This window comes from Chlorocebus sabaeus, chromosome X, assembly GCF_047675955.1.
Source record: "Chlorocebus sabaeus isolate Y175 chromosome X, mChlSab1.0.hap1, whole genome shotgun sequence".
Taxonomy (NCBI): Eukaryota; Metazoa; Chordata; class Mammalia; order Primates; family Cercopithecidae; genus Chlorocebus; species Chlorocebus sabaeus.
Genome location: NC_132933.1, coordinates 81,765,329 through 81,788,949, shown reverse-complemented (window position 1 = coordinate 81,788,949; position 23,621 = coordinate 81,765,329). Strand labels below are relative to the sequence as shown.

At 51.0% G+C, this 23,621-nt stretch overlaps 1 protein-coding gene across 6 annotated transcripts; it reads left to right on the top strand.

The window, feature by feature from the left end:
* The first annotated feature begins 7 nt into the window (after window positions 1-7).
* Window positions 8-23,475, top strand: MED12 (mediator complex subunit 12). Of its 6 annotated transcripts, none has more exons than XM_073013586.1 (46): window positions 52-266; window positions 786-890; window positions 1,098-1,289; window positions 1,426-1,582; window positions 2,397-2,578; window positions 2,753-2,863; window positions 2,988-3,242; window positions 3,625-3,771; window positions 3,933-4,032; window positions 4,163-4,299; window positions 4,515-4,646; window positions 5,014-5,140; window positions 5,553-5,782; window positions 6,155-6,235; window positions 6,367-6,537; window positions 6,743-6,887; window positions 7,055-7,105; window positions 7,425-7,543; window positions 7,730-7,873; window positions 8,320-8,483; window positions 8,687-8,818; window positions 9,244-9,471; window positions 9,647-9,791; window positions 9,948-10,068; window positions 10,463-10,564; window positions 10,665-10,778; window positions 11,030-11,205; window positions 11,385-11,564; window positions 12,903-12,974; window positions 13,423-13,556; window positions 13,723-13,884; window positions 14,227-14,338; window positions 14,505-14,594; window positions 15,429-15,538; window positions 15,785-15,920; window positions 16,164-16,325; window positions 17,368-17,742; window positions 17,966-18,116; window positions 18,274-18,470; window positions 18,643-18,720; window positions 18,811-18,865; window positions 18,941-19,028; window positions 21,641-21,863; window positions 22,243-22,386; window positions 22,908-22,989; window positions 23,200-23,475. In XM_073013586.1, the coding sequence occupies exons 1-46, from the start codon at window positions 168-170 to the stop codon at window positions 23,241-23,243; spliced, it is 6,462 nt and encodes a 2,153-aa protein (XP_072869687.1). In that variant the 5' UTR covers window positions 52-167; the 3' UTR covers window positions 23,244-23,475. The 6 variants fall into 6 exon arrangements, with proteins under 6 accessions (XP_072869684.1, XP_072869687.1, XP_072869686.1 ...); XM_073013585.1 differs by having other exon boundaries at window positions 18,274-18,479; XM_073013583.1 differs by having other exon boundaries at window positions 8-266; window positions 18,811-19,028.
* The last annotated feature ends 146 nt before the right edge of the window (window positions 23,476-23,621 follow it).

Sequence of the window (23,621 nt, the reverse complement as noted above, 5' to 3'; positions counted from 1 at the left end):
CCCTCGGTAGTTTCCGGCAATGGTCGAGAGTTTCTAACGTGCCCCCTTGTTGTCTCTCGGCCGCCGTCCTCTCAACCACCGCCCCCCTTTTCGGCTCCCTCTCCCCCTTCCCGTTCCCCTAGTCAGCCTGGCCCTGCTGGCGCCTCCGGCGCTACGGGCTGGGCAAGATGGCGGCCTTCGGGATCTTGAGCTACGAACACCGGCCCCTGAAGCGGCCGCGGCTGGGGCCTCCCGATGTTTACCCTCAGGACCCCAAACAGAAGGAGGTGCGTTCGAAAATCGGGGCTCTGGAGGGGCCGGGGGCACGCGGTCAGCCTAGGAGGAGGCATTGACGGCTGGGAATGGGGGGCGGGGCGGTTCGGTGAGAGCGAAAGTCCCGAAAGGGGGAAGAGTAAAGTGGGCTGGCGTGGGAGGGCAGGACGGGGCGCGGTGGGGGGTTCCAAGGTATGAATAGGGGGTGGTGTAGGGGCCGCACCAGAAGCGCCCTCCTCCACACACATCTCAGAAAGTTGTCTGAGACAGCTTGGTGGGGTACGGCTGTTCGGATGTTCGCAAGAGAAGAGTGATGTTTGAGGGCGCCCTGGGTGACTGGGAATCGTAGTGACCATGGGGGTGAGGGTGGGGTCCAAGTGAATATAAGGGCCCAGCTTTAAGTAACGATCTGTTCTACACGGAACCCTCCTCCTGCCCTTTCACCTTGTTCCTTCGCTTCTCCTGCCCTACTCTCCCATCCCCTCCCCCTCCCCCTAAGGAAAAAACAACTAAACGCCGCTTTCCTGCCTCAGGATGAACTGACGGCCTTGAATGTAAAACAAGGTTTCAATAACCAGCCTGCTGTCTCTGGGGATGAACATGGCAGTGCCAAGAACGTCAGCTTCAATCCTGCCAAGGTGAGACAACTCTGCCAGGCTGAAGGAAAAGGCTGGAAGAATCTGAGAAGGAGCAAAGGCCCTGGGTAGGGAAGACTTATAGGGACAACCTAAGTGGCTGAGTTTGCCTTCATGACCTAATGCTGTCTCATTGGCATTTGCCCAGCAAAAGGCAGGCCACCTGTCTGCCCCTTCTTCCCACCCTGAGGTACAGTTTTCTTCCCTCAGATCAGTTCCAACTTCAGCAGCATTATTGCAGAGAAGTTACGTTGTAATACCCTCCCTGACACTGGTCGCAGGAAGCCCCAAGTGAACCAGAAGGACAACTTCTGGCTGGTGACTGCACGATCCCAGAGTGCCATTAATACTTGGTTCACTGACTTGGCTGGCACCAAGCCACTCACGCAACTAGCCAAAAAGGTAAGGTACTGTTTCCTGTCCTTCAGGCCAAGGAGGGAGCATAGGGTACCAAGTACCCTCCTATTCCCATATTAAGCTACATGGGTGTCAGCTCATGGGGATAATAGAGACCTCACTATTTGCAATGTCCATCCAGGTCCCCATTTTCAGTAAGAAGGAAGAAGTGTTTGGGTACTTAGCCAAATACACAGTGCCTGTGATGCGGGCTGCCTGGCTCATTAAGATGACCTGTGCCTACTATGCAGCAATCTCCGAGACCAAGGTTAAGAAGAGACATGTTGACCCTTTCATGGGTGAGTAACTCCTAACACCAGGTGTACGGCTGATGGCTTCAAGGAGGGATAGAGACACCCTTGCAAACATCCTCCTTCTTAATCTAGATTCCTTGTTTCTGCTTGTTTCTTGCATTTGCTTGATCAGTAAACACTGAGAAATTTGAGTGTCTACTGTGCGCATATACTGGGCTACAAAGACGTCCAGTGCATAATCTCTGCCCCTAGGATACTAGTAGTCTAACAGGGCTGCTAAGGTATATGTACAAATAACATAATTAAATATAGAAAGTGGTGAATGTCAAGCTAGGAGCAGAAGGTTCTTTGAGTGGACAAAAGATTACTTTCTTATGAGGATCCCCGGAAAGGCTTTAAGAAGGTGGGATTTGACTAGAGACAAAGGATGAACTGAATTTACAAATATGGTGGGTGATTGGGAGTGGGGGTAAGGTATTCTAAGTAGAAAGTAGAAGGATATTCTTTTTTTTTTTTTTTTTGAGACAGAGTCTTGCCCTGTCACCCAGGCTAGAGTGCAGTGGCAGGATCTTGGCTCACTGCAACCTCCACCTCCCGAGTTCAAGTGATTCTCCTGTCTCAGCCTCCCAAGTAGCTGGGATTACAGGTGCCCACCCCTGCGCCCGGCTAGTTTTTGTATTTTTAGTAGAGACGGGGTTTCACCATCTTGTCCAGGCTGGTCTCGAACTCCTGGCCTCGTGATCCACCTCGGCCTCCCAAAGTGCTGGGATTACAGGCGTGAGCCACTGCACCGGCCAGTAGAAGGAAATTTTAAGCAGAAGGATAGTATCAAATAGCCCTTTTTCCCTGTTTCCTCCAGAGTGGACTCAGATCATCACCAAGTACTTATGGGAGCAGTTACAGAAGATGGCTGAATACTACCGGCCAGGGCCTGCAGGAAGTGGGGGCTGTGGTTCCACGATAGGGCCCTTGCCCCATGATGTAGAGGTGGCAATCCGGCAGTGGGATTACACTGAGAAGCTGGCCATGTTCATGTTTCAGGTAGGGAGTAGGGCATGCTGTGTGGGGCATTGGGTTGAGCCTGAACTTGTACTCTGCCAGTGGAGAACAGAATCTGCTTGCCACCTTGCCCCAGTTGTGGTTCTCTTCATCTTTTCATTTACTTTATCTGCTTCATCTCTAATAGTCCCCTCTTCCCTCCCCTGGTACCCGTAGGATGGAATGCTGGACAGACATGAGTTCCTGACCTGGGTGCTTGAGTGTTTTGAGAAGATCCGCCCTGGAGAAGATGAATTGCTTAAACTGCTCCTGCCCCTGCTTCTCCGAGTAAGGCTTGGAATTTTGGTGGTGGTGGGGCAGGGGGAGTCTAAGAAGGATTTAAGGAAGAATAAAATGTCAGAGCAGGGTCCCCTGGAGAGAACTAGGGGCTCTGATGGTCATGTCTTCACAGTACTCTGGGGAATTTGTTCAGTCTGCGTACCTGTCCCGCCGCCTTGCCTACTTTTGTACACGGAGACTGGCCCTGCAGCTAGATGGTGTGAGCAGTCACTCATCTCATGTTATATCTGCTCAGTCAACAAGCTCGCTACCCACCACCCCTGCTCCTCAGCCCCCAACTAGCAGCACCCCCTCGACTCCCTTTAGTGACCTGCTTATGTGCCCTCAGCACCGGCCCCTGGTTTTTGGCCTCAGCTGTATCCTACAGGTAGGTACTAGGCGGGCCCAAGGAAGCATTGAGAGATAATCTGAGAAGAATCGGGTGCCCATCCCAGAGAATAGGGGTAATTCCAAATTGGATGTGGGAGTAGGTGCTGAGTACTTGCTTGGAGGTGGTTGTTTCTTGGTAATGGGGTGTTAGTCCCCTTTAGGGGTTTTGACCAGCCTCTCTCTCCCTTCCAGCGCTAAATAGTAGGCCCAGAGCCTTTTAGGAAAGTGAGTGAAGGGAGGGGATCGGGGTGGAGTGATGCCTGTCTTGGGGGCCCAGTCAGAATAACTTTGGATCTGGAATCTACGGGTTTGGTCTTAGAATGGGATTCTAGAGGGGTAGCCATGTGAACGAGTTGGACTTAGCTGTTTCTATCTGGCAGACCATCCTCCTGTGTTGTCCTAGTGCCTTGGTTTGGCACTACTCACTGACTGATAGCAGAATTAAGACCGGCTCACCACTTGACCACTTGCCTATTGCCCCCTCCAACCTGCCCATGCCAGAGGGTAACAGTGCCTTCACTCAGCAGGTATGTCTGACCACTCGCCTGGTACTCTCAGATTGGGCTATGAGGCTAAAGTACTCTCTCAGAAATAGTGATTTGGAGTCTGGTACTATTCTTCTAGCCTGGGGTTCTGGCCTTTTGTATGCCTTGGTACATCCTTATAGCCTTCCTTTTTAACATTGCAGGTCCGTGCAAAGTTGCGGGAGATCGAGCAGCAGATCAAGGAGCGGGGACAGGCAGTTGAAGTTCGCTGGTCTTTCGATAAATGCCAGGAAGCTACTGCAGGTATGTGTCGGAGAACAGATAATAGGAAGTATGTTTGAGGAAAGGATGGAGATAGTAAGGACATGTAGATCTGAGAGCCAGAATGCACTGGGCCTCTAGTTCAGTCCCCTTTACCACTTTTCCTCCTTAGGCTTCACCATTGGACGGGTGCTTCATACTTTGGAAGTGCTGGACAGCCATAGTTTTGAGCGCTCTGACTTCAGCAACTCTCTTGACTCACTTTGTAACCGAATCTTTGGATTGGGGCCTAGCAAGGATGGGCATGAGGTAAGCGAAAAGGGGAATAGAAGGAGCAAAAAACATTGCAAGAGCAATAATATGTCTGAGGGGAAGTCATGGTGAGGCATTGAAAGCAGAGCATATCTGCAGAAATGATCTTACTGGGCCCAGAATGTTTTATGATGGAGTGCAGTCTTCAGGAAATTGGAACTCATTTCTTTGTCCCCACCCCTAACTCCTCCCTCTCTTCCTTTGGTCTCCAGATCTCCTCAGATGATGATGCTGTGGTGTCATTGCTATGTGAATGGGCTGTCAGCTGCAAGCGTTCTGGTCGGCATCGTGCTATGGTGGTAGCCAAGCTCCTGGAGAAGAGACAGGCGGAGATTGAGGCTGAGGTTAGAGGGCAGAGATAAGAGAATGAGATTGGCCAATGGGAAGGAATTTACTGGGGTTGGAGACCAAGAGATGGAGGTGGTGAAGGGACCAGAGTTGAAGGTGTGAGAACAGAGTAAAGAAGTGGAAGAGAACCTAAAGGCAAAGTTACGGACATGAGGTGAAAGTAGAGAAGAGTGGATTGTTATCAGAATTAGAGATAACATCAAGGCTTCAGTTGGGAGGTGGTAAAGAAGATGGAGGTCAGCAGGGGAATGAAAATGAAAAGCATGGGGTAGAGGTCAAGCAGGTAGTAGTTTAAGGCCTACACATTGAGGAGTGAAGAAGCAGGTAAAAGTCAGTTCTACAATTTGTTCTGTCATCTTGCAGCGTTGTGGAGAATCAGAAGCCGCAGATGAGAAGGGTTCCATCGCCTCTGGCTCCCTTTCTGCTCCTAGTGCTCCCATTTTCCAGGATGTCCTCCTGCAGTTTCTGGATACACAGGCTCCCATGCTGAGTACGGACCCCTACCACTCTCTAGTTGCATCTGCCTAGACTCAGTTACCCGCCACTGTCATCAAAAAGTATATTTCTCTCTTGGGTTCTATGCAGAATGACTTTTAGGTGTAGTTCTAGTGATCCTCTTTAACTGATCATCTTACAGTTAAAGTAGAGAAATACAGAGAAGGATTAAAACAAGAGCTTGTGATTGAAGCATTTTCACTGCGTAAATTGCAACAAAGATGTTACATTCCTTTCTGAGATGGTGTGTGGGGCAGCATGTGGGGTAACCAACCACACTTTGTCCCTCGACAGTTTCTGGGATTTTTATTTTATCACTCCTATTATTGCCTTAGGTGTGTCCCTCTCTCTTTTGGCCCACCTTTTTGTGTTCTCCTAACTCATGTTTCCTCATTCCCTTCCTCCAGCGGACCCCCGAAGTGAGAGTGAGCGGGTGGAATTCTTTAACTTAGTACTGCTGTTCTGTGAACTGATTCGACATGATGTTTTCTCCCACAACATGTATACTTGCACTCTCATCTCCCGAGGGGACCTTGCCTTTGGAGCCCCTGGTCCCCGGCCTCCCTCTCCCTTTGATGATCCTGCTGATGACCCAGAGCACAAGGAGGCTGAAGGCAGCAGCAGCAGCAAGCTGGAAGTGAGTGTGCTTTTCCTTGCCCTAGATCGTTTCTTCTGACATTTCTATCTTCATGGCTCCCAGAGGCCTCTAAGAGCGTCTTTTGCGTGGGGCAGGGGGGTAGTATTTTCTTAGCACTTGGTGATTGACCAAGCACTATCACATCAATTGTTTCATTGGTTCCTCCCATCAGCCTTGTGAGGTACTCTTATCCCCATTTTCAAGCTGAAGGAAGCAGAGGCCTATACTGGTTAAGTGATTGGATGACTTGACTCCAGATCCTGTGCTTTCCACAATCTGATCTTCTCTCTCCAATTCCCCCATGAAGTTTTCTAGATGGTGGGAGCCGCTCCCTAGGGCTAAAGCAACTTTGCTTATGTTCTATGCCCTCAGGATCCAGGGCTTTCAGAATCTATGGACATTGACCCTAGTTCCAGTGTGCTCTTTGAGGACATGGAGAAGCCTGATTTCTCAGTAAGTTCAATCCTGAGCGTGGCAGAATCTGGCTCCTTTGATCTTCCCATTATGCCTACTTTTGGCATTTCTTTATCCCCGCTCATCCCCTTTCCTTCTTCTCATGTTCTGCCTTCTCACCTTTCTCTCAGTTGTTCTCCCCTACTATGCCCTGTGAGGGGAAGGGCAGTCCATCCCCTGAGAAGCCAGATGTCGAGAAGGAGGTGAAGCCCCCACCCAAGGAGAAGATCGAAGGGACCCTTGGGGTTCTTTACGACCAGCCACGACACGTGCAGTATGCCACCCACTTTCCCATCCCCCAGGTACTGTTCCCCAGCACCTTGTGATGATCTGTTTTGAACCTAGATTGCTGTCCAAGGAATTTGCTGAGGGGTTGGAGCTGTTCCTGAGGATGTGGGTTGGGAAAAGGAAGGGCTTTAGCATGTGGATGCTGAGGGGTGTGGAGCATGATTTCAAGAGGAGGGAAGGAGATCAGTGCTGGAGTCTGATAGTGCTGCTGGGATGCAGGAGGAGTCATGCAGCCATGAGTGCAACCAGCGGTTGGTCGTACTGTTTGGGGTGGGAAAGCAGCGAGATGATGCCCGCCATGCCATCAAGAAAATCACCAAGGATATCCTGAAGGTTCTCAACCGCAAGGGGACAGCAGAAACTGGTGGGTTTGAGGCTCCTTAAACAGATCTCCCCCAAAGAGTGCCCTAGTCAGTCTTCCCTTCCCCAGCATAGGGAACTCCCCAGTCATGTCCCAATGTCCTGTCTCTTGGAGTCTCCTGAGAGCTCTAGTCCTTTTGAAACTTCCCCCCTCATTCCCCCCCTCTACAGACCAGCTTGCTCCTATTGTGCCTCTGAATCCTGGAGACCTGACATTCTTAGGTACCTCACAGTAAGCCCCATACTGCCCTCCCTCCCTCTCCCTTCCCTCCCTCAACCTAGCACCTCCCTGTACATATTCCTTTAAGGTCCACATAGTCTGTGGTCCTCTAAACCTTTGCTTCACTGTCCCCTTCCCTTCATTCCTCCCCCATCCCTTCCTTGACCCTCCCTTCCCTGTTTCCCTCTTCCTTCCTTCCCTCCCTCCCTCCCCTCTCTCCCTCCCTCCCTCCCATAGCCTTCTCTCCATACCCCACTCCCCACCCCTGGTCAACTAGTTATCTTCCCTATCTTGACTGGTCCCTTTCAACTGTCCCCTCAGGTGGGGAGGATGGGCAGAAGCGGCGACGCAACCGGCCTGAAGCCTTCCCCACTGCTGAAGATATCTTTGCTAAGTTCCAGCACCTTTCACATTATGACCAACACCAGGTCACGGCTCAGGTGTGGGCCTAAGCCCAGCCCCTTTCCCACATTCTGGCCTCCTCTCCTGTTTTCCTTTTCTTCCCTATCTTTTCCCCGCTAGGCAGGCTAAGCCTCCTGGTCTCATCCCCTTCCACTGTCATCCTTTCCTTCTTCCCTGGTTCTTTCCTCTCTCCACTCCCGTCTCACTCCCACTGCCCTTATCAGGTCTCCCGGAATGTTCTGGAACAGATCACGAGCTTTGCCCTTGGCATGTCATACCACTTGCCTCTGGTGCAGCATGTGCAGTTCATCTTCGACCTCATGGAATATTCACTCAGCATCAGTGGCCTCATCGACTTTGCCATTCAGGTGGGGAAGTTGGGAAGATGAGGGTGGAGGAAGGAGTTCGTGCCATTATAGGGGCTATGGAGGGTCATAAGGACAGGGGTAAATGCTCCAGCCAGTTTCCCAGGCTATTTGAAGGGGCAGAAAGACTAGCACGGGGGAAGTGGAACATAAGCTGAGACTGTAGGAATAGAGACAAGTGCTTCCTGGGGAGGCCAAGAGGCAGATTAGAGCATTGGACACAGACCGTCCTCCCACTGTGGAGTTCATAGAACTGTATCCTGGATACTGGTTAGAGGTGTTGTTGATAGACTAAAGGACCGTGGCATAGGGTAACGAGCCCTTCTATCCTGAGGTGGCTCCAGCAGGAAGGGGCTCAGGCCCAGCCTTGCCAGCGTCCGCACAGGAAAGTGGGTTCTATGTAACATGAGGGGCCTCTTTGCATTTCTCACCCCCGTTCACTCTGCTAGCTGCTGAATGAACTGAGTGTAGTTGAGGCTGAGCTGCTTCTCAAATCCTCGGATCTGGTGGGCAGCTACACTACTAGCCTGTGCCTGTGCATCGTGGCTGTCCTGCGGCACTATCATGCCTGCCTCATCCTCAACCAGGACCAGATGGCACAGGTCTTTGAGGGGTAAGCAGGACGTTGGAATAACTGAAACAAAGCTCTGGCGAATGCTGGTGGAAGTGGCCTGGGAAGAGCATGCGCTTCCTCACACTCTGGGGAAGTGCCTGCCACTCAGATGGGAAAGGAATGGTATTTCCCAGAGGCTTGAATCCATTTGGAGGAGCCCGCATACCATCTGCTGACCCTCCCAACCTTGCTTCTTCATGCAGGCTGTGTGGTGTTGTGAAGCATGGGATGAACCGGTCCGATGGCTCCTCTGCAGAGCGCTGTATCCTTGCTTATCTCTATGATCTGTACACCTCCTGTAGCCATTTAAAGAACAAATTTGGGGAGCTCTTCAGGTAAGAGAGGTGGAAGGTAAGGGGTAGCAAGTGGGACCTACTCCCTTCTTCCCATAACCACCCAACTCAGGAGGAGAGCATGGCCCGGGACCCTGCTGCCTGTCTAGGGTCATTTGTGGACTGTGTCCTCCACATACTGTTGTGTTACCAAGAGTGGGCCCTCTTTCTCAGCAGGCTTGCCCCCTGCCTATATCTGTGGGGCCCAAACTCTTCCCCCTCTTCCTCGCTGCCTTCAGAGGCCCCAGTTCCTTATTCCCATGTGGTTCCTTTCCTGCCCAGTCCGTTTTGTCCCATCTCCCTTTTCTTGTCCCAAGATCCTTCATCCCTCACTTTTTCCTTTTTTTCTTTTCTCCCATTTCCTGACCATCCCTCGACCTCAGCAGACCTTCTTCAACACTACTATCTCCTTTCCTCCATCCCTGCAGCGACTTTTGCTCAAAGGTGAAGAACACCATCTACTGCAACGTGGAGCCATCGGAATCAAATATGCGCTGGGCACCTGAGTTCATGATTGACACTCTAGAGAACCCTGCAGCTCACACCTTCACCTACACAGGGCTAGGCAAGAGTCTTAGTGAGAACCCTGCTAACCGCTACAGCTTTGTCTGCAATGCCCTTATGCACGTCTGTGTGGGGCACCATGATCCCGATAGGTATGGGGTGTACTGAGTGAGGAAGGGCACCATGCCCCCACCTGAGATAGGGAGGGCTGAGGTATCTGGGAGGTACTGCAACCTTGATTATATACTGGGGCAGAGATGAGAAGTTAATGGGTCTGAGGTTTTGTGGAGCAAGGTTTTTCCTGAGGGCATTTGTACTTTTCCCTAGGGTGAATGACATCGCAATCCTGTGTGCAGAGCTGACCGGCTATTGCAAGTCACTGAGTGCAGAATGGCTAGGAGTGCTTAAGGCCTTGTGCTGCTCCTCTAACAATGGCACTTGTGGTTTCAACGACCTCCTCTGCAATGTAGATGTGAGACTTGGGGTGGGGTCTTGCTAGTGGAGCAGTGACCAGGGCAGGGGCTGGTCATGATCCTCTGACCAGCGACAGAGTTCCATAGAGTGGAGGCACACTGCTTTGAGTGGGCCTCCACTCTGAGTTGTGGTGTCTGTCTGTTTTTTCCTCCAGGTCAGTGACCTGTCTTTTCATGACTCGTTGGCTACTTTTGTTGCCATCCTCATCGCTCGGCAGTGTTTGCTTCTGGAAGATCTGATTCGCTGTGCTGCCATCCCTTCACTCCTTAATGCTGGTGAACTACCAATCTGTAACCCCTAGCATTTCTAGACCTCAAATTTCAATACACACTGGACGGCCATCCTCTCATTGTTCACTGTGGGAGACCTTGCTGCGGCTCCCTGGCCTTCCCCAGAAGGCCAGTCCTTTGGTATGCTGAAGGCTAGAAGGAACCTGTTTTTTAGCCCTGGATTTGCAGCCCTGACCTTTCCAATTTCTGACCCTTCGACTGCATAACAGTTCTCTGCTCTACCTCGCTTTCAATATTATCTTGCTTTTTCTCCTTTCACTTTACCTCATCTTCTTTCCCATGCCCCTGCCATACACTTGCATGCATGCAGGCACGCACACATACAAACCACATGCAGTTCAGCTTCATCCTTCCCAGATCTGTTTTGTCTTCCTTTTAGCTTGTAGTGAACAGGACTCTGAGCCAGGGGCCCGGCTTACCTGCCGCATCCTCCTTCACCTTTTCAAGACACCGCAGCTCAATCCTTGCCAGTCTGATGGAAGTAAGTGACCCTGATCTGAACCAGCCAACAGTAGAAAGTGTGGTTCCCCTGCCTCCATGGATTCTACTTTTGCTTCCCCTGACTTCATCGCCTTCCCCAGACAAGCCTACAGTAGGAATCCGCTCCTCCTGTGACCGCCACCTGCTGGCTGCCTCCCAGAACCGCATCGTGGATGGAGCTGTGTTTGCTGTTCTCAAGGCTGTGTTTGTACTTGGTACGGGGGTAGGAAGGGAGTGGTGCCAGAAGTGTGTATAGGGTGGAGTGCCAGCTAAACTACAAGGGACAGTCTTTCTCCCTTCTGAAGGTGGTCTCTCTGACCTTTCGGGAGGAGGGGAGGGAGAGAAGTATATTTCTGTCCCATAGGGCAGGATTTGGGGTGTTTCTGCCTCTGTGGGCCCAGGGTGGGTCTCCACACAGTGTTCCAATCTCACTCTGCCCTCCCTATCTCCCACCCGTGAACCACAGGGGATGCGGAACTGAAAGGTTCAGGCTTCACTGTGACAGGAGGAACAGAAGAACTTCCAGAGGAGGAGGGAGGAGGTGGCAGTGGTGGTCGGAGGCAGGGTGGCCGCAACATCTCTGTGGAGACAGCCAGTCTGGATGTCTATGCCAAGTACGTGCTGCGCAGCATCTGCCAACAGGTCAGTCTCACCTTCCTCTCACACCTCCTAAATGCCTCTGTGTAATATAGTCCTGTTTCCAGCCCATGATCACACCACCTCCCTACTATACATTGTGTTCCTTACCAACTCCAGCCGATCCCCCATATTCCTAACCCCCTCACTGGTTGCTCCCAGTCCCTGATTGTCAGCTTCCTCAGGAATGGGTAGGAGAACGTTGCCTTAAGTCGCTGTGTGAGGACAGCAATGACCTGCAAGACCCAGTGTTGAGTAGTGCCCAGGCTCAGCGCCTCATGCAGCTCATCTGCTACCCACATCGACTGCTGGACAATGAGGATGGGGAAAACCCCCAGCGGCAGCGCATAAAGCGCATTCTCCAGGTAGGCCAAGACTGTGGGGGCCGCAGAGGAAGCAGTGGGCCCAATCTGGGGAGAAACAATAGGAACCTTGAGAAAAGGAGAGGGGGAGTTAAGTAGAGAGGAAGACAAACGAGGATATAGTGGAGGGGAGAGGTAGCGAGAGAAACAGCTCCAGCGTGGGCTGAGGAGTAAGTCCAATATGGTCTAGACTCCAGTGTAAGAGTATTAGGTGAGGGCATAGCTATCTGGAATGAATCTAGCTTATCAATGGGAAGCATAGCATCTGGGAGGCCTAGGCGTGGGCCTTGTATATTTGGCATTTTGGCCATGGCTCAGAACTGAGTAGTAATGGCTACTACTTGCTGAGCATGTGTTTTGTGCCAGGTACTGTGCTAGGTACTCCGCACACATTTCCTCATTTAATCTTTATGACCCTATGAAGTAGATGAGCCTCCCTGTTTGACCGATGAGGAAACTGAGGCTTGAAGAGGTTAAGTAACTTGTCTAAGGTCACATAGCTGATAAGTTTAGAGTCAATATGTGAACCCAGACATGTCTGTGCACTTTCCACTTCACATTGCCTCACACCTTCAGATGACCAGAGAGTGGAAAAATAAAGCCGTTGAGGAATAGCTAAAGGAATAAAGTCTCTTCAGCCCAGAAGAGACAGTGTCGAAGAGAGATTAGCTAACAGTAGCCTTCTGGTCTCTACAGGACTTTGAGAGATTGTCTTATAAAGGTCCTGTCAGGGACTTTGAGCAGTTGGTCTAAAACGAGAGAAGCAGGCTTCGACTTTAACACCAAGGATTTCAAGGTTAAGCATTAAGCAGAACTTCCTGATACGAAGGGATGGGAAAGATGTGAAATCTTTCTGAACTGTTTTAAAAATTGGAAAGATTTTCAACTAGTTTGGACTATTTAAATGTAGTCTTTTTTTTTTTTTTTTTTTTTTTTGAGACGGAGTCTTGCTCTTGTCACCCAGGCTGGAGTGCAGTGGCATGATCTCAGCTCACTGCAACCTCTGCCTCCTAAGTTCAAGCGATTGTCCTGCCTCAGCCTCCTGAGTAACTGGGATTACAGGCGCCCACCACCACGCCCGGCTAATTTTTGTATTTTTAGTAGAGATGGGGTTTTGCCATGTTGGCCAGGCTGATCTCGAACTCCTAACCTCAGGTGATCCGCCTGCCTCAGCCTCCCTAAATGTAGTCTTTCTTAAAGATGGAGACATAGAGGTCCCTTTCAGACCTCCAGGAGTCTGTGATTCAATGTTGCAGGAGAACAGGAATTGGCCTCAGATTGGTGGGTAGCTGGGGGGTAACACGATGATTACTAGCCTGGGTGTGGGGCCTCTTATCACAGAACTTGGACCAGTGGACCATGCGCCAGTCTTCCCTGGAGCTGCAGCTCATGATCAAGCAGACCCCTAACAATGTGAGTAGTGCCTGGACCCTCCCTTTCCTGTGTTCACGTTCAGCTCCATGTGTCAGGGAGGCGGTCCACCACAGAAGAACCTAGATCCTACCCTTGGGCTCTTGAGCTGAGAGATAAGAGGGGATGGGAAAATGGTGAACAAGTGGAGCTGATGATAAGGGAAATGGGTTGAGAGTGTTGGAGCTGTGAGCTGTGGGGAAGCTTGGTGGTGGTGGTGGAGCCTGTTTATCTGGCCATAGATGTAAGGAGGTATGTAAAGGAGAAGACAATGAGGAATTGGAGAAATACAGAGGTACTAGAGGACATGATTCCCAACAGAGTTGGGTTCCTATCTCCCCATCAACCTCCGCCAGTGCTGTCCTCCCTCATCTCCCATCTCTCCTACCATCTGCTTTCCTTCACCCTTAGCTACCTATTTTAGCACTTCTGTGCCTTTCATCCTCCCCAGGAGATGAACTCCCTCTTGGAGAACATTGCCAAGGCCACAATCGAGGTTTTCCAACAGTCAGCAGAGACAGGGTCATCTTCTGGAAGTACTGCAAGCAACATGCCCAGCAGCAGCAAGACCAAGCCTGTGCTCAGGTCGGATAGAAACATGTTAGGACCCATCCCCTTAGGAATTTCTCTGCTGGTAGCATGAGTGATGTCAGATGCGTGGAGATACCAGCATGTCCATCAGGGAAAGGAGAGGATGGATTGTTCCAGCCTTGCCTGGCTCCCCTGTGACCCTGTGTCCTCTGTTCTCCAGCTCTCTAGAGCGCTCTGGTGTATGGCTGGTGGCCCCCCTCATTGCTAAACTGCCCACCTCAGTCCAGGGACATGTGTTAAAGGCTGCTGGGGAGGAATTGGAGAAGGGTCAGCACCTGGGTTCCTCTTCACGCAAAGAACGTGATCGACAAAAGCAGAAGAGGTAAAGGGGCTTAGGGAGTGGACCAAGATTGAGAGGTAGAAAGGAGAAAAGGCAGGCCTGGGGAAGAATAAAATTGGGGCTAAGGAGAAGCATCATAGGAAAGTGGAAAATCAGAGGATAAGAGTGGGCATGACTGAGCAAGAGGCTAGGTCTTAGGAGAGTAGAGTCTGGAGAATGAGGTTGGAAGTTGACTCCCAACCCACAGTCTCCCTTTTCTCCTCTTCTCTCCTCTCCTCTCCTCTCCTCCTCTTCTCTTCTCTTCTCTTCTCTTCTCTTCTCTTCTCTTCTCTTCTCTTCTCTTCTCTTCTCTCTCTTCTCTTCTCTTTTCTCTCTTGTCTCTAGCATGTCCCTGTTGAGCCAACAGCCCTTCTTATCACTGGTGCTAACATGTCTGAAAGGGCAGGATGAACAACGCGAGGGACTCCTTACCTCCCTCTACAGCCAGGTGCACCAGGTACAGATCTCTGGGCCATGGAGGTGGGCAGGAGGGCAGGGAAGGATGCACCTAAGGGGTTACTCTGTACTTGGAAACTTCAGTACTTTCTGATAAACATATTGGCTGTTGTGAGATGGAAACACGAAGATCCCTGAACTGCATATTTTATTTGTTTCTATTCTAGATTGTGAATAATTGGCGAGATGACCAGTACTTAGATGATTGCAAACCAAAGCAGCTTATGCATGAGGCACTCAAACTGCGGCTCAACCTGGTGAGAAGGCCAGCTAGGGAAAGAAGGAAGAGGGTAGGGCTGGAAATGCAGAGTGCAAAAGCCTCAGGTTGGGGAGAATGGGGGTAAGGATAGAGGCCCCAGGTTATTCTGAGTCTTGAAGGTTTTTTTTTGTTTTTTTTTTGGAGTCGGAGTCTCGCTCTGTCACCCAAGCTGGAGTGCAGTGGCACCATCTCAGCTCACTGCAACCTCCACCTCCCGGGTTCAAGTGATTCTCAAGCCTCAACTTCCTGAGTAGCTGGGATTACAGGCGTGCACCACCACACCTGGCTCATTTTTGTATTTTTCATAGAGATGGGGTTTCACCATGCTGGCCAGGCTGGTCTTGAACTCCTGACTTCAAATGATCCGTCCATCTCAGCCTCCCAAAGTGCTGAGATTATAGGCATGAGCCACCGTGCCCGGCCTGAGTCTTGAAGTATTAACCGTGTTCTCTGAAAGGATGCAGGGACTGAAAGTGGTTAAGGGGGCTGTATCACTGTGGTCATGGTCCAATAGATTATGTACCCTGGATCCTTGCAGGGACTCTGCCTCAGTATCCTAGATTCTGACTGGGCCCTAGAAGCACTGGAAACCCATTGTGGAATGTTGAATGGAATCCTGGAAATCATTCAGTCCAACTCCCATCACTTTCTAAGTATGGAAACAGAGGCCCAGAGATGTCAAGAATTCCCTCATTGTCTTGAGATCATATAGTAAATCATAGGTTCAACTCAAGCATGAACTCAGGCGTCCCAACTCAGATTTGAACTAAGCTTTCCTTAAACTCTGGCCTTGTCCCTGAGCCGTCTGACTGACTTGTTGTGGCCCTGGCAGGTTGGGGGCATGTTTGACACGGTGCAGCGCAGCACCCAGCAGACCACGGAGTGGGCCATGCTCCTCCTGGAGATCATCATCAGCGGCACTGTCGACATGCAGTCCAACAAGTAAAGCATCCCCACCTGCTCCCTGCAGTTTCATACCCAAGAGGCTCCCCCTACTCCCACGTCAGGTGCACCCACTGAGATTGGTGTGGCTGTTACTGTGGACTCCGTGGCCCTGGGCTCCCCATACGGTTTTGGTGCCCTCGGGATGACATATTAAGCACCTCTCCCTGTTTGTGTCCTCTGCTGAGGCCTTTTTCTATCTTCACCTCTTTCTTCTCTGGTTTTCTCTCTGGCTTCCTGTCTCAGTGAGCTCTTCACTACTGTGTTGGACATGCTGAGCGTGCTCATCAATGGGACATTGGCTGCAGACATGTCTAGCATCTCCCAAGGTAGCATGGAGGAAAACAAGCGTGCATACATGAACCTGGCAAAGAAGCTACAGGTGAGCAGAGGAGGCAGGGACAAGGTTTGCGGGAACCGGAATCTGCTGTCCAGCCTCAGGAACTTGCTTCTGGCTTGAGCCCTCTACCTTTCCTTCTCACGTCTGTCTTTTCTTTGTTACTCATGCCATGAGCATTTACTGAGTGGGGGTCTTCTCTGTGCCAAGTTCCGTGCTGTCCCCTGAGACTTCCCATCCCTGTTTTCTGTATCTGTGAACTCTTGTCCCATCTTCCTGTGCCTGCAGAAGGAGTTGGGGGAACGCCAGTCAGACAGTCTGGAAAAGGTTCGCCAGCTGCTGCCACTGCCCAAGCAGACCCGAGATGTCATCACGTGTGAGCCACAGGGCTCCCTTATTGATACCAAGGGCAACAAGATTGCTGGCTTCGATTCCATCTTCAAGAAGGAGGCATGTTCCATTGTCTGCCCATGTCCCTTGCCTTTTTTCCCCTTTGGGCAAGAACTTTCCCTGCATCAGCTTTGTAGCTCCAACAGACTCATCAGATTCAGGAGCCCATCCAGTCTCTGCCAGTGAACACCATCTCTGGGGTTTTCAGCAAATCACTTAACTTTCCTTACATTTCATCTCCATCTCTGGAGTCCCACCCTCTTTCCTTCACCCTGCCCTCACCTTTTAACATACCACCCATTTCTCAATACCCTAACCTCCTCTTTCCTCTGCTCCACCTGCCTCATGTCCTACCCCACCCATCTATCTGGCCGACAGCCTGTATCTCTTTTATTTCTGTGTTTCTCTCCCTACACCCACCCATCTCGGCACAGTTTTATCTTTTCCCTCTCTGTCAGTTGCGTATTTGTTGAGTAACCATAATTATTGTGTATAGTTTAAAACCCAAAGTCTAACTCCTTCATATATACATTCTCTTCATCTGTCTTCCTAGTCCATCTGTCTCTTTTCCTCTGTCTCTGTCTCTCTCCGTGTCTGACTCGTTTGCCTTTCTTTGTCTCTCCACCTTTTTGTCTCTCTTCCTGTTTCTCTCTGTCTCTCTGACTCTGTCTTTCTCTGCCTGCCTAAAGGCAGAATCTCTCCCTGCCTTCCTCTCTCTCTTTCTCTGCCTTCCTTTTTCTGTCTGCCTCTGAATGTCAATCCCTCTCCCTCCCCACTTCCTCTCTGGCTTTCTCCCCAACCCCTTTCTCTCCCGGTCTCGGCTTCTCTCCCTACACGCCCGCCGCCCGCCCCCCGTTCATTCGTCTCCTCTCCTGGTCCTGGCTGGCTTCATCTTGCGCCTCCACACCTCTCCCTGTCCCCCACCCTTCACTCTCTCCCCGCATAACTCTCTTCTGCATGTATGTGTGTATCCGTGTCTGTCTGTTTCTTACCATCTCTCTTGAATCTACCTATGACTTTCTACCCACTCCTACAAATGCTTGCGGTCTCTCTTGTGTTTTCTAAGTCCCAACAGCTTATTGTTTTTCATTTTCTGGAGCAGGGTCTACAGGTTTCCACCAAACAGAAGATCTCGCCCTGGGATCTTTTTGAGGGGTTGAAGCCGTCAGCACCGCTGTCTTGGGGCTGGTTTGGAACAGTGCGGGTGGACCGGCGAGTGGCCCGAGGAGAGGAGCAGCAGCGGTTGCTGCTCTACCACACACACCTGAGGCCCCGGCCCCGCGCCTATTACCTGGAGCCACTGCCACTGCCCCCAGAAGATGAGGAGCCCCCTGCTCCTACCCTGCTAGAGCCTGAGAAAAAGGCTCCAGAGCCCCCCAAAACTGACAAACCGGGGGCTGCTCCACCCAGTACTGAGGAACGCAAGAAGAAGTCCACCAAGGGCAAGAAACGCAGCCAGCCAGCTGCCAAGACAGAGGTGAGCGTCTCCCCCATGACAGTTCTCCCACAGCCTCTTTCTTCATGACGCTCCAGTTTCTGGTTTGTGGGAGGGGTGGGGGCGCATAAGGAAGGGGTGCCATTAGAATCATAATAAAAATTAACCATGTACGAATCCAGCTCCTCTTTACCTCATTCTCCCCCAGCTCCCCGACCCCACTCAGCTACAACCCACTCACCCTCTTCTTCTGTCACTCACACAGGACTATGGAATGGGCCCGGGTCGGAGCGGCCCTTATGGTGTGACAGTGCCTCCAGACCTCCTGCACCACCCAAACCCTGGTTCCATAACCCACCTTAATTACAGGCAAGGCTCCATAGGCCTGTACACCCAGAACCAGCCACTACCTGCAGGTGAGTGCCAGCCACTAGGAATGCTGGAGGGACCTAGGTGTATACTCCCCCTGCCCAAAGGGTGATGCCATTCCCCTGAGGAGCTATGGATGTCAAGGACACTGAGCAAGAGACAGAGGGATGAGGAGCCTAGAGGTCAGCCCACTCTCCTTTCCAGGTGGCCCTCGTGTGGACCCATACCGCCCTGTGCGCTTACCAATGCAGAAGCTGCCCACCCGACCGACTTACCCTGGAGTGCTGCCCACAACCATGACTGGCGTCATGGGCCTAGAACCCTCCTCTTATAAGACCTCTGTGTACCGGCAGCAGCAACCTGCGGTGCCCCAAGGACAGCGCCTTCGCCAACAGCTCCAGGCAAAGATAGTGAGAGGGGCAGTAGGGAGGGCTGTCAGGGAGAGGGGCTTTTGAGGGTCACAGGACTGAGGAGACACGGGATCTTCACAAGGACACTCAGAGCAGGAGACACAAGAGATGAGATGGCAGCAAGCATTTCCTGAGTTTGAGTTGTTCTCTTCTCTCCCTTTAGCAGAGTCAGGGCATGTTGGGACAGTCATCTGTCCATCAGATGACTCCCAGCTCTTCCTACGGTTTGCAGACTTCCCAGGTAAGAGCCTGGGATTGTGAGACTCGGGGGATGAGGCAAGCTGCTTTGCATACTCTCAGCCCTGATTCCCTCTCTCCTCCTTCCCTCCAGGGCTATACTCCTTATGTTTCTCATGTGGGATTGCAGCAACACACAGGCCCTGCAGGTACCATGGTGCCCCCCAGCTACTCCAGCCAGCCTTACCAGAGCACCCACCCTTCTACCAATCCTACTCTTGTAGATCCTACCCGCCACCTGCAACAGCGGCCCAGTGGCTATGTGCACCAGCAGGCCCCCACCTATGGACATGGACTGACCTCCACTCAAAGGTACCCAAAGTAGTGGTGAGCTAGGAAGAGATGCAGAGGTATAAGGGAGCATTTGACTTGGGAAAGCCCGTGCCTGAAGGTGATGGGACTGGTCAGAACTTTCGGAGACATCAAGAATACTTATCTGGCCACATAGCTCATAACCACAGAAGTCTCGAGCTGGAAGGGACCCTGGAGACCAATAGTTTCACGTGTACTTCCTTAACAGTTCTTTGAGGCCCAGAGAGGGGAAATTGTTTATCTGACTCATAGAAAAATCTGGGCTGTGTGGTAGCTCACACTGGTAGTCCCAGCACTTGGGGGCCCAAGGTGGGAGAATCAGTTGAGTCCAGGAATTCGAGGCCAGCCTGGGCAACATAGGGAGATCCCATCTCTAAAAAAAGAAAAATACATATTTTTTTGAAACAGAGTCTCACTCCAGTTGCCCAGGCTGGAGTGTCGTGGCATGATCATGGCTCACTGCAGCCTCGACCTCCCAGGCTCAGGTGATCCTCCTACCTTGGCCTTCCAAGTAGCTGGAACTGCAGGTACACACCACCACGCCCAGCTAATTTTTTGGATTTTTAGTTGAGATGGGGTTTCGCCATGTTGCCCAGGCTGGTCTTGAACTGAGCCACCACACCTGGTCAAAAAAAATTTTTTTTTAATTAGCCGGGCATGGTGGTGCATGCCTGTAGTCCCAGCTACTCAGGAGGCTGAGGTGGGAGGATTGCTTGAGCCTGGGAGTTTGAGGCTGCCGTGAGCTGTAATCGCACAGTGAGCCAAGATTGATTGCGCCATTGCACTGCAGTGGTGACAGAGTGAGACACTGTCTCAAAAAAAAAAAAAAAGAAAGAAAAAGAAAAAAAATATCTGGAGTTCATAGATGAACTACATGATAAGGAGTCCTAAAGCTGGTACCGGCTTTAAATACCAGGTTGAATACCAGGATGGATTAATGAATGAATCCTCCCACCATGGTTAATGTTAGTCAAGCCTTAGTTCAGGCCTTGTAACCGTGTTTAGAGACTCCAAAGCTTGGGAATAAGAACACTGGGGAGTGGACTAACTGCCCATTGTGTGGCCAGCACTATACCAGGACTGGGTGAGGTGAAGAAAGATAGGAAAAAAACCCCAAAATGCATAGTTCCTCACTACAGAGAATCTTTACTATAGCTGGGGAGATGAGTCTTACAGAAGAACATTGAGAGAACACTCTGAGCAAAGATATAATCAGGTATACAGTTGTATGCTATGAGGTAAAATGCGGATTGAGAAAAAGTACGGGGTAATATCTGTGGGCCTGACTCATCAGAGAATGTTTCATGAAGGAGGTCAGACTTGAGTTGGCCTTTGAAGAATAGCTGTGATTGGGATTTGTGGAGAAGAGGAAAGGGCATTCCAGGTAGAGGATGTAACATGAACAAAGACATGGGGACAAGAATGAGGATGGTGTCTGGGGAGAAGGGCCTGGATGGAGTGTAAAATCTGTGCTGGGGAAGTCACTGGGGCTAGGCTAGGAGGGGGCAGGCTGAGAGATGGCCTTGAATGCTCAGCTGAAGAATTGAGACACTGTCCCAGAAAGGGCTCTTTTGATCAGACGAGTGATAGGAGGAGTTGGGTATGTTGCAAGACTCCTTGGAATGAATGGATAGCATGTGTACTGGAAGGTGCAAGAAGACGACTTCAGGCTGGGCGCGGTGGCTCATGCCTGTAGTAATCCCAGGACTTTGGGAGGCCCAGGTGGGCAGATGACCTAAGGTCAGGAGTTTGAGATCAGCCTGGTCAACGTGGTGAAATCCCATCTCTACTAAAAATACAAAAATTATCTGGGTGTGGTGGCATGCGCCTGTAATTCCAGCTACTCGGGAGGCTGAGGCAGGAGAATTGCTTGAACCTGAGAGGTGGAGGTTGCAGTGAGCCGAGATTGCATCATTGCACTCCTGCCTGGGCGACAGAGTGAGACTCTGTCTCAAAAAGAAAAAAGAAGACTTGAGACGGGGAGCCTGGCCAGTAGACTCTTGCAGTGATATACAGGTGTAGTAGAACAACTTGAAATGTTATTGGGGAACAACAACAGCAACAGCAAAAAACCTCAATGAGTGTTTATAGAATGCCTAGCTGTTTTTTTTTTTTTTTGAGATAGAGTCTCGCTCTGTCGTCCAGGCTGGAGTTCAAGCAATTCTCCTGCCTCAGCCTCCCGAGTAGCTGGGATTACAGGCGCCCACTACCACGCTCAGCTAATTTTTTTGTATTTTTGCTAGAGATGGGGTTTCACCATGTTGGCCAGGCTGGTCTGAAATTCCTGACCTCAAGTGATCCGCCCGCTTCAGCCTCCCAAAGTGCTGGGATTACAGGTGTGAGCCACCGTACCCAGCCCTATTTTTCATTTTTGTAAGAGAAAAAATAGCTAATGCAGAATTGAAAAATTCCTAACCATTAAGGTTATGAGACACTAAAATAGAGTATCATCTTATGCAACTTATTCCCCAGACTGGAAGTCTGGTTAGTGACAAGAGGAATGAATGAAATAACCTGCTAACGTTTCTTTCAGGTCAGGAACCCGAGGTTTATACTGACCCCCTCTCCCCACCTCCCTCCCGCCTTGACCTCTGGTCCTCTTGTCTTTGGAGGTTTTCACACCAGACACTGCAGCAGACACCCATGATAAGTACCATGACTCCAATGAGTGCCCAGGGCGTCCAGGCAGGCGTCCGCTCAACAGCCATCCTACCTGAGCAGCAACAGCAGCAGCAACAGCAGCAACAGCAACAGCAGCAGCAGCAACAACAGCAACAGCAACAGCAGCAGCAGCAGTACCACATCCGGCAGCAGCAGCAGCAGCAGATCCTGCGGGTAAGGCACTGGGGAAATTTCCCCTGGGACCTGGGAGCCCAGGGAAGAGGAGAGGCACAAGTTCTTCCCACACAGTTACCAAGACTAAACGAGGCAGTGTATCAAAACACCTAGCAGAGCAGCTGGCCTCTAGTGGTGCTGGAGAAGTTTGTTTCCTACCCTCCCCCTTTTTGTTTTCTGGGAATCATAGTAGGAGAGAGTTGGACATTGTCCACTGGGTACCCTAGATTTGGTTTCTTTCTGGGCAGCTGTCTAAAAAGGGAAGGCAGTAGACCCCGAGCTCCCACCCTGCTTCCTCATCCCCTGCCCTCAGCCCTCCAGTTCTGAGTCTTAGCTTCCTCCCTCTGCTCCTTCTGAAGTATCTTTTATGTTCTTATAGCAGCAGCAGCAGCAGCAACAGCAGCAGCAGCAGCAGCAACAGCAACAGCAACAGCAGCAGCAGCAACAGCAACAACAGCAACACCAGCAGCAACAGCAGCAACAGGCGGCTCCTCCCCAACCCCAGCCCCAGTCCCAGCCCCAGGTAGCTACTGGACTAGAGCCCCAGGCTCAGGGACAACTGCCCAGGTTGGGCATGCAGCCAGTGAACTGGGTTGGGGACAGTATGGAATAGGGTAGAGGTGGGAGGCAGGGCATGGCACCCTAAAGAGGGATTGGGAGGCCAGGCGCAAGGCTCACACCCGTAATCCCAACACTTTGAGAGGCCGAGGCGGGTGGATCACTTGAGGTCAGGAGTTTGAGACCAGCCTGGCCAAGATGGTGAAACCCTGTCTCTACTAAAAATCAAAAAAAAAAAAAAAAAAAAAAAGCCAGGCATGGTGGTGGGCACCTGTAATCCTAGCTACTTGGGAGGCTGAGGCAGAGAATTGCTTGAACTTGGGAGGCAGAGGTTGCAGTGAGCCGAGATCACACCACTGCACTCCAGCCTGGGGGATGGAGCGCGACTCCATCACAAAAACAAAAACAAAAACAAACGGATTGGGAAAGGAAGTTGAAGAAGGAGAAAAGTTAGACTTCAGTCTTCCACTTCCTATTTCCACCCAGTTCCAGCGCCAGGGGCTTCAGCAGACCCAGCAGCAGCAACAGACAGCAGCTTTGGTCCGGCAACTTCAACAACAGCTCTCCAGTAAGCCTGCCTGCCTTCCCAAGGAGAACCCCATGGAATAAATTTAGGGGGCGGGGTGGGCCAAAGTAGCTGAAAAGATGGCTTCAGGCCCAGGTTATGAGAGGAGGCATTCCATTCCATCCCCTTCCCTTGATACCTGAACAGCTTTCCTCGTGCATACCCACACCCCTGCCTGGTCTTCCATCCCTGATAATCTCTGGTTTTTCACAGATACCCAGCCACAGCCCAGTACCAACATATTTGGACGCTACTGAGCCACCTGGAGGAACTGCTTGTGCACTGGATGTGGCCCCACCCTTTCCTCTTAATTCCCAATCCCGTTCCTGGGCTAGCACCAGTAGTGGTTGGGGCCCTTCCCTCAGGCTCCGTTTTTAATAAGTTTTTAGTATTTTTGTTAATGTGAGGCATTGAGCTGTTGGGTTTTGTATATTATTTATATAGAGACCCCAGAGCTGTTGCACCCAATACACAGAGCTTCTTTGCAAAGGGAGTGTGTGAGTTCTGCATGTCTGGGAAGGGTGGTCTCTTGGGAAAATGCTGGGGGCTGGATCAACAAGTCAGAGTCTTCATTCTATTCCAATCATCTCCCCTGTTTACCTTACACTCTAAATTTCTTTTTTTCTTTCTTTCTT

Bases quoted from the DNA above. Each gene is read 5' to 3' on its own strand.
- MED12 (XM_073013581.1), top strand. From the start codon at position 168: ATGGCGGCCTTCGGGATCTTGAGCTACGAACACCGGCCCCTGAAGCGG. The intron at 891-1,097 runs GTGAGACAACTC...TTCTTCCCTCAG, and splicing joins TCAGCTTCAATCCTGCCAAG to ATCAGTTCCAACTTCAGCAG. The intron at 11,206-11,384 runs GTCAGTCTCACC...CAGCTTCCTCAG, and splicing joins TGCGCAGCATCTGCCAACAG to GAATGGGTAGGAGAACGTTG.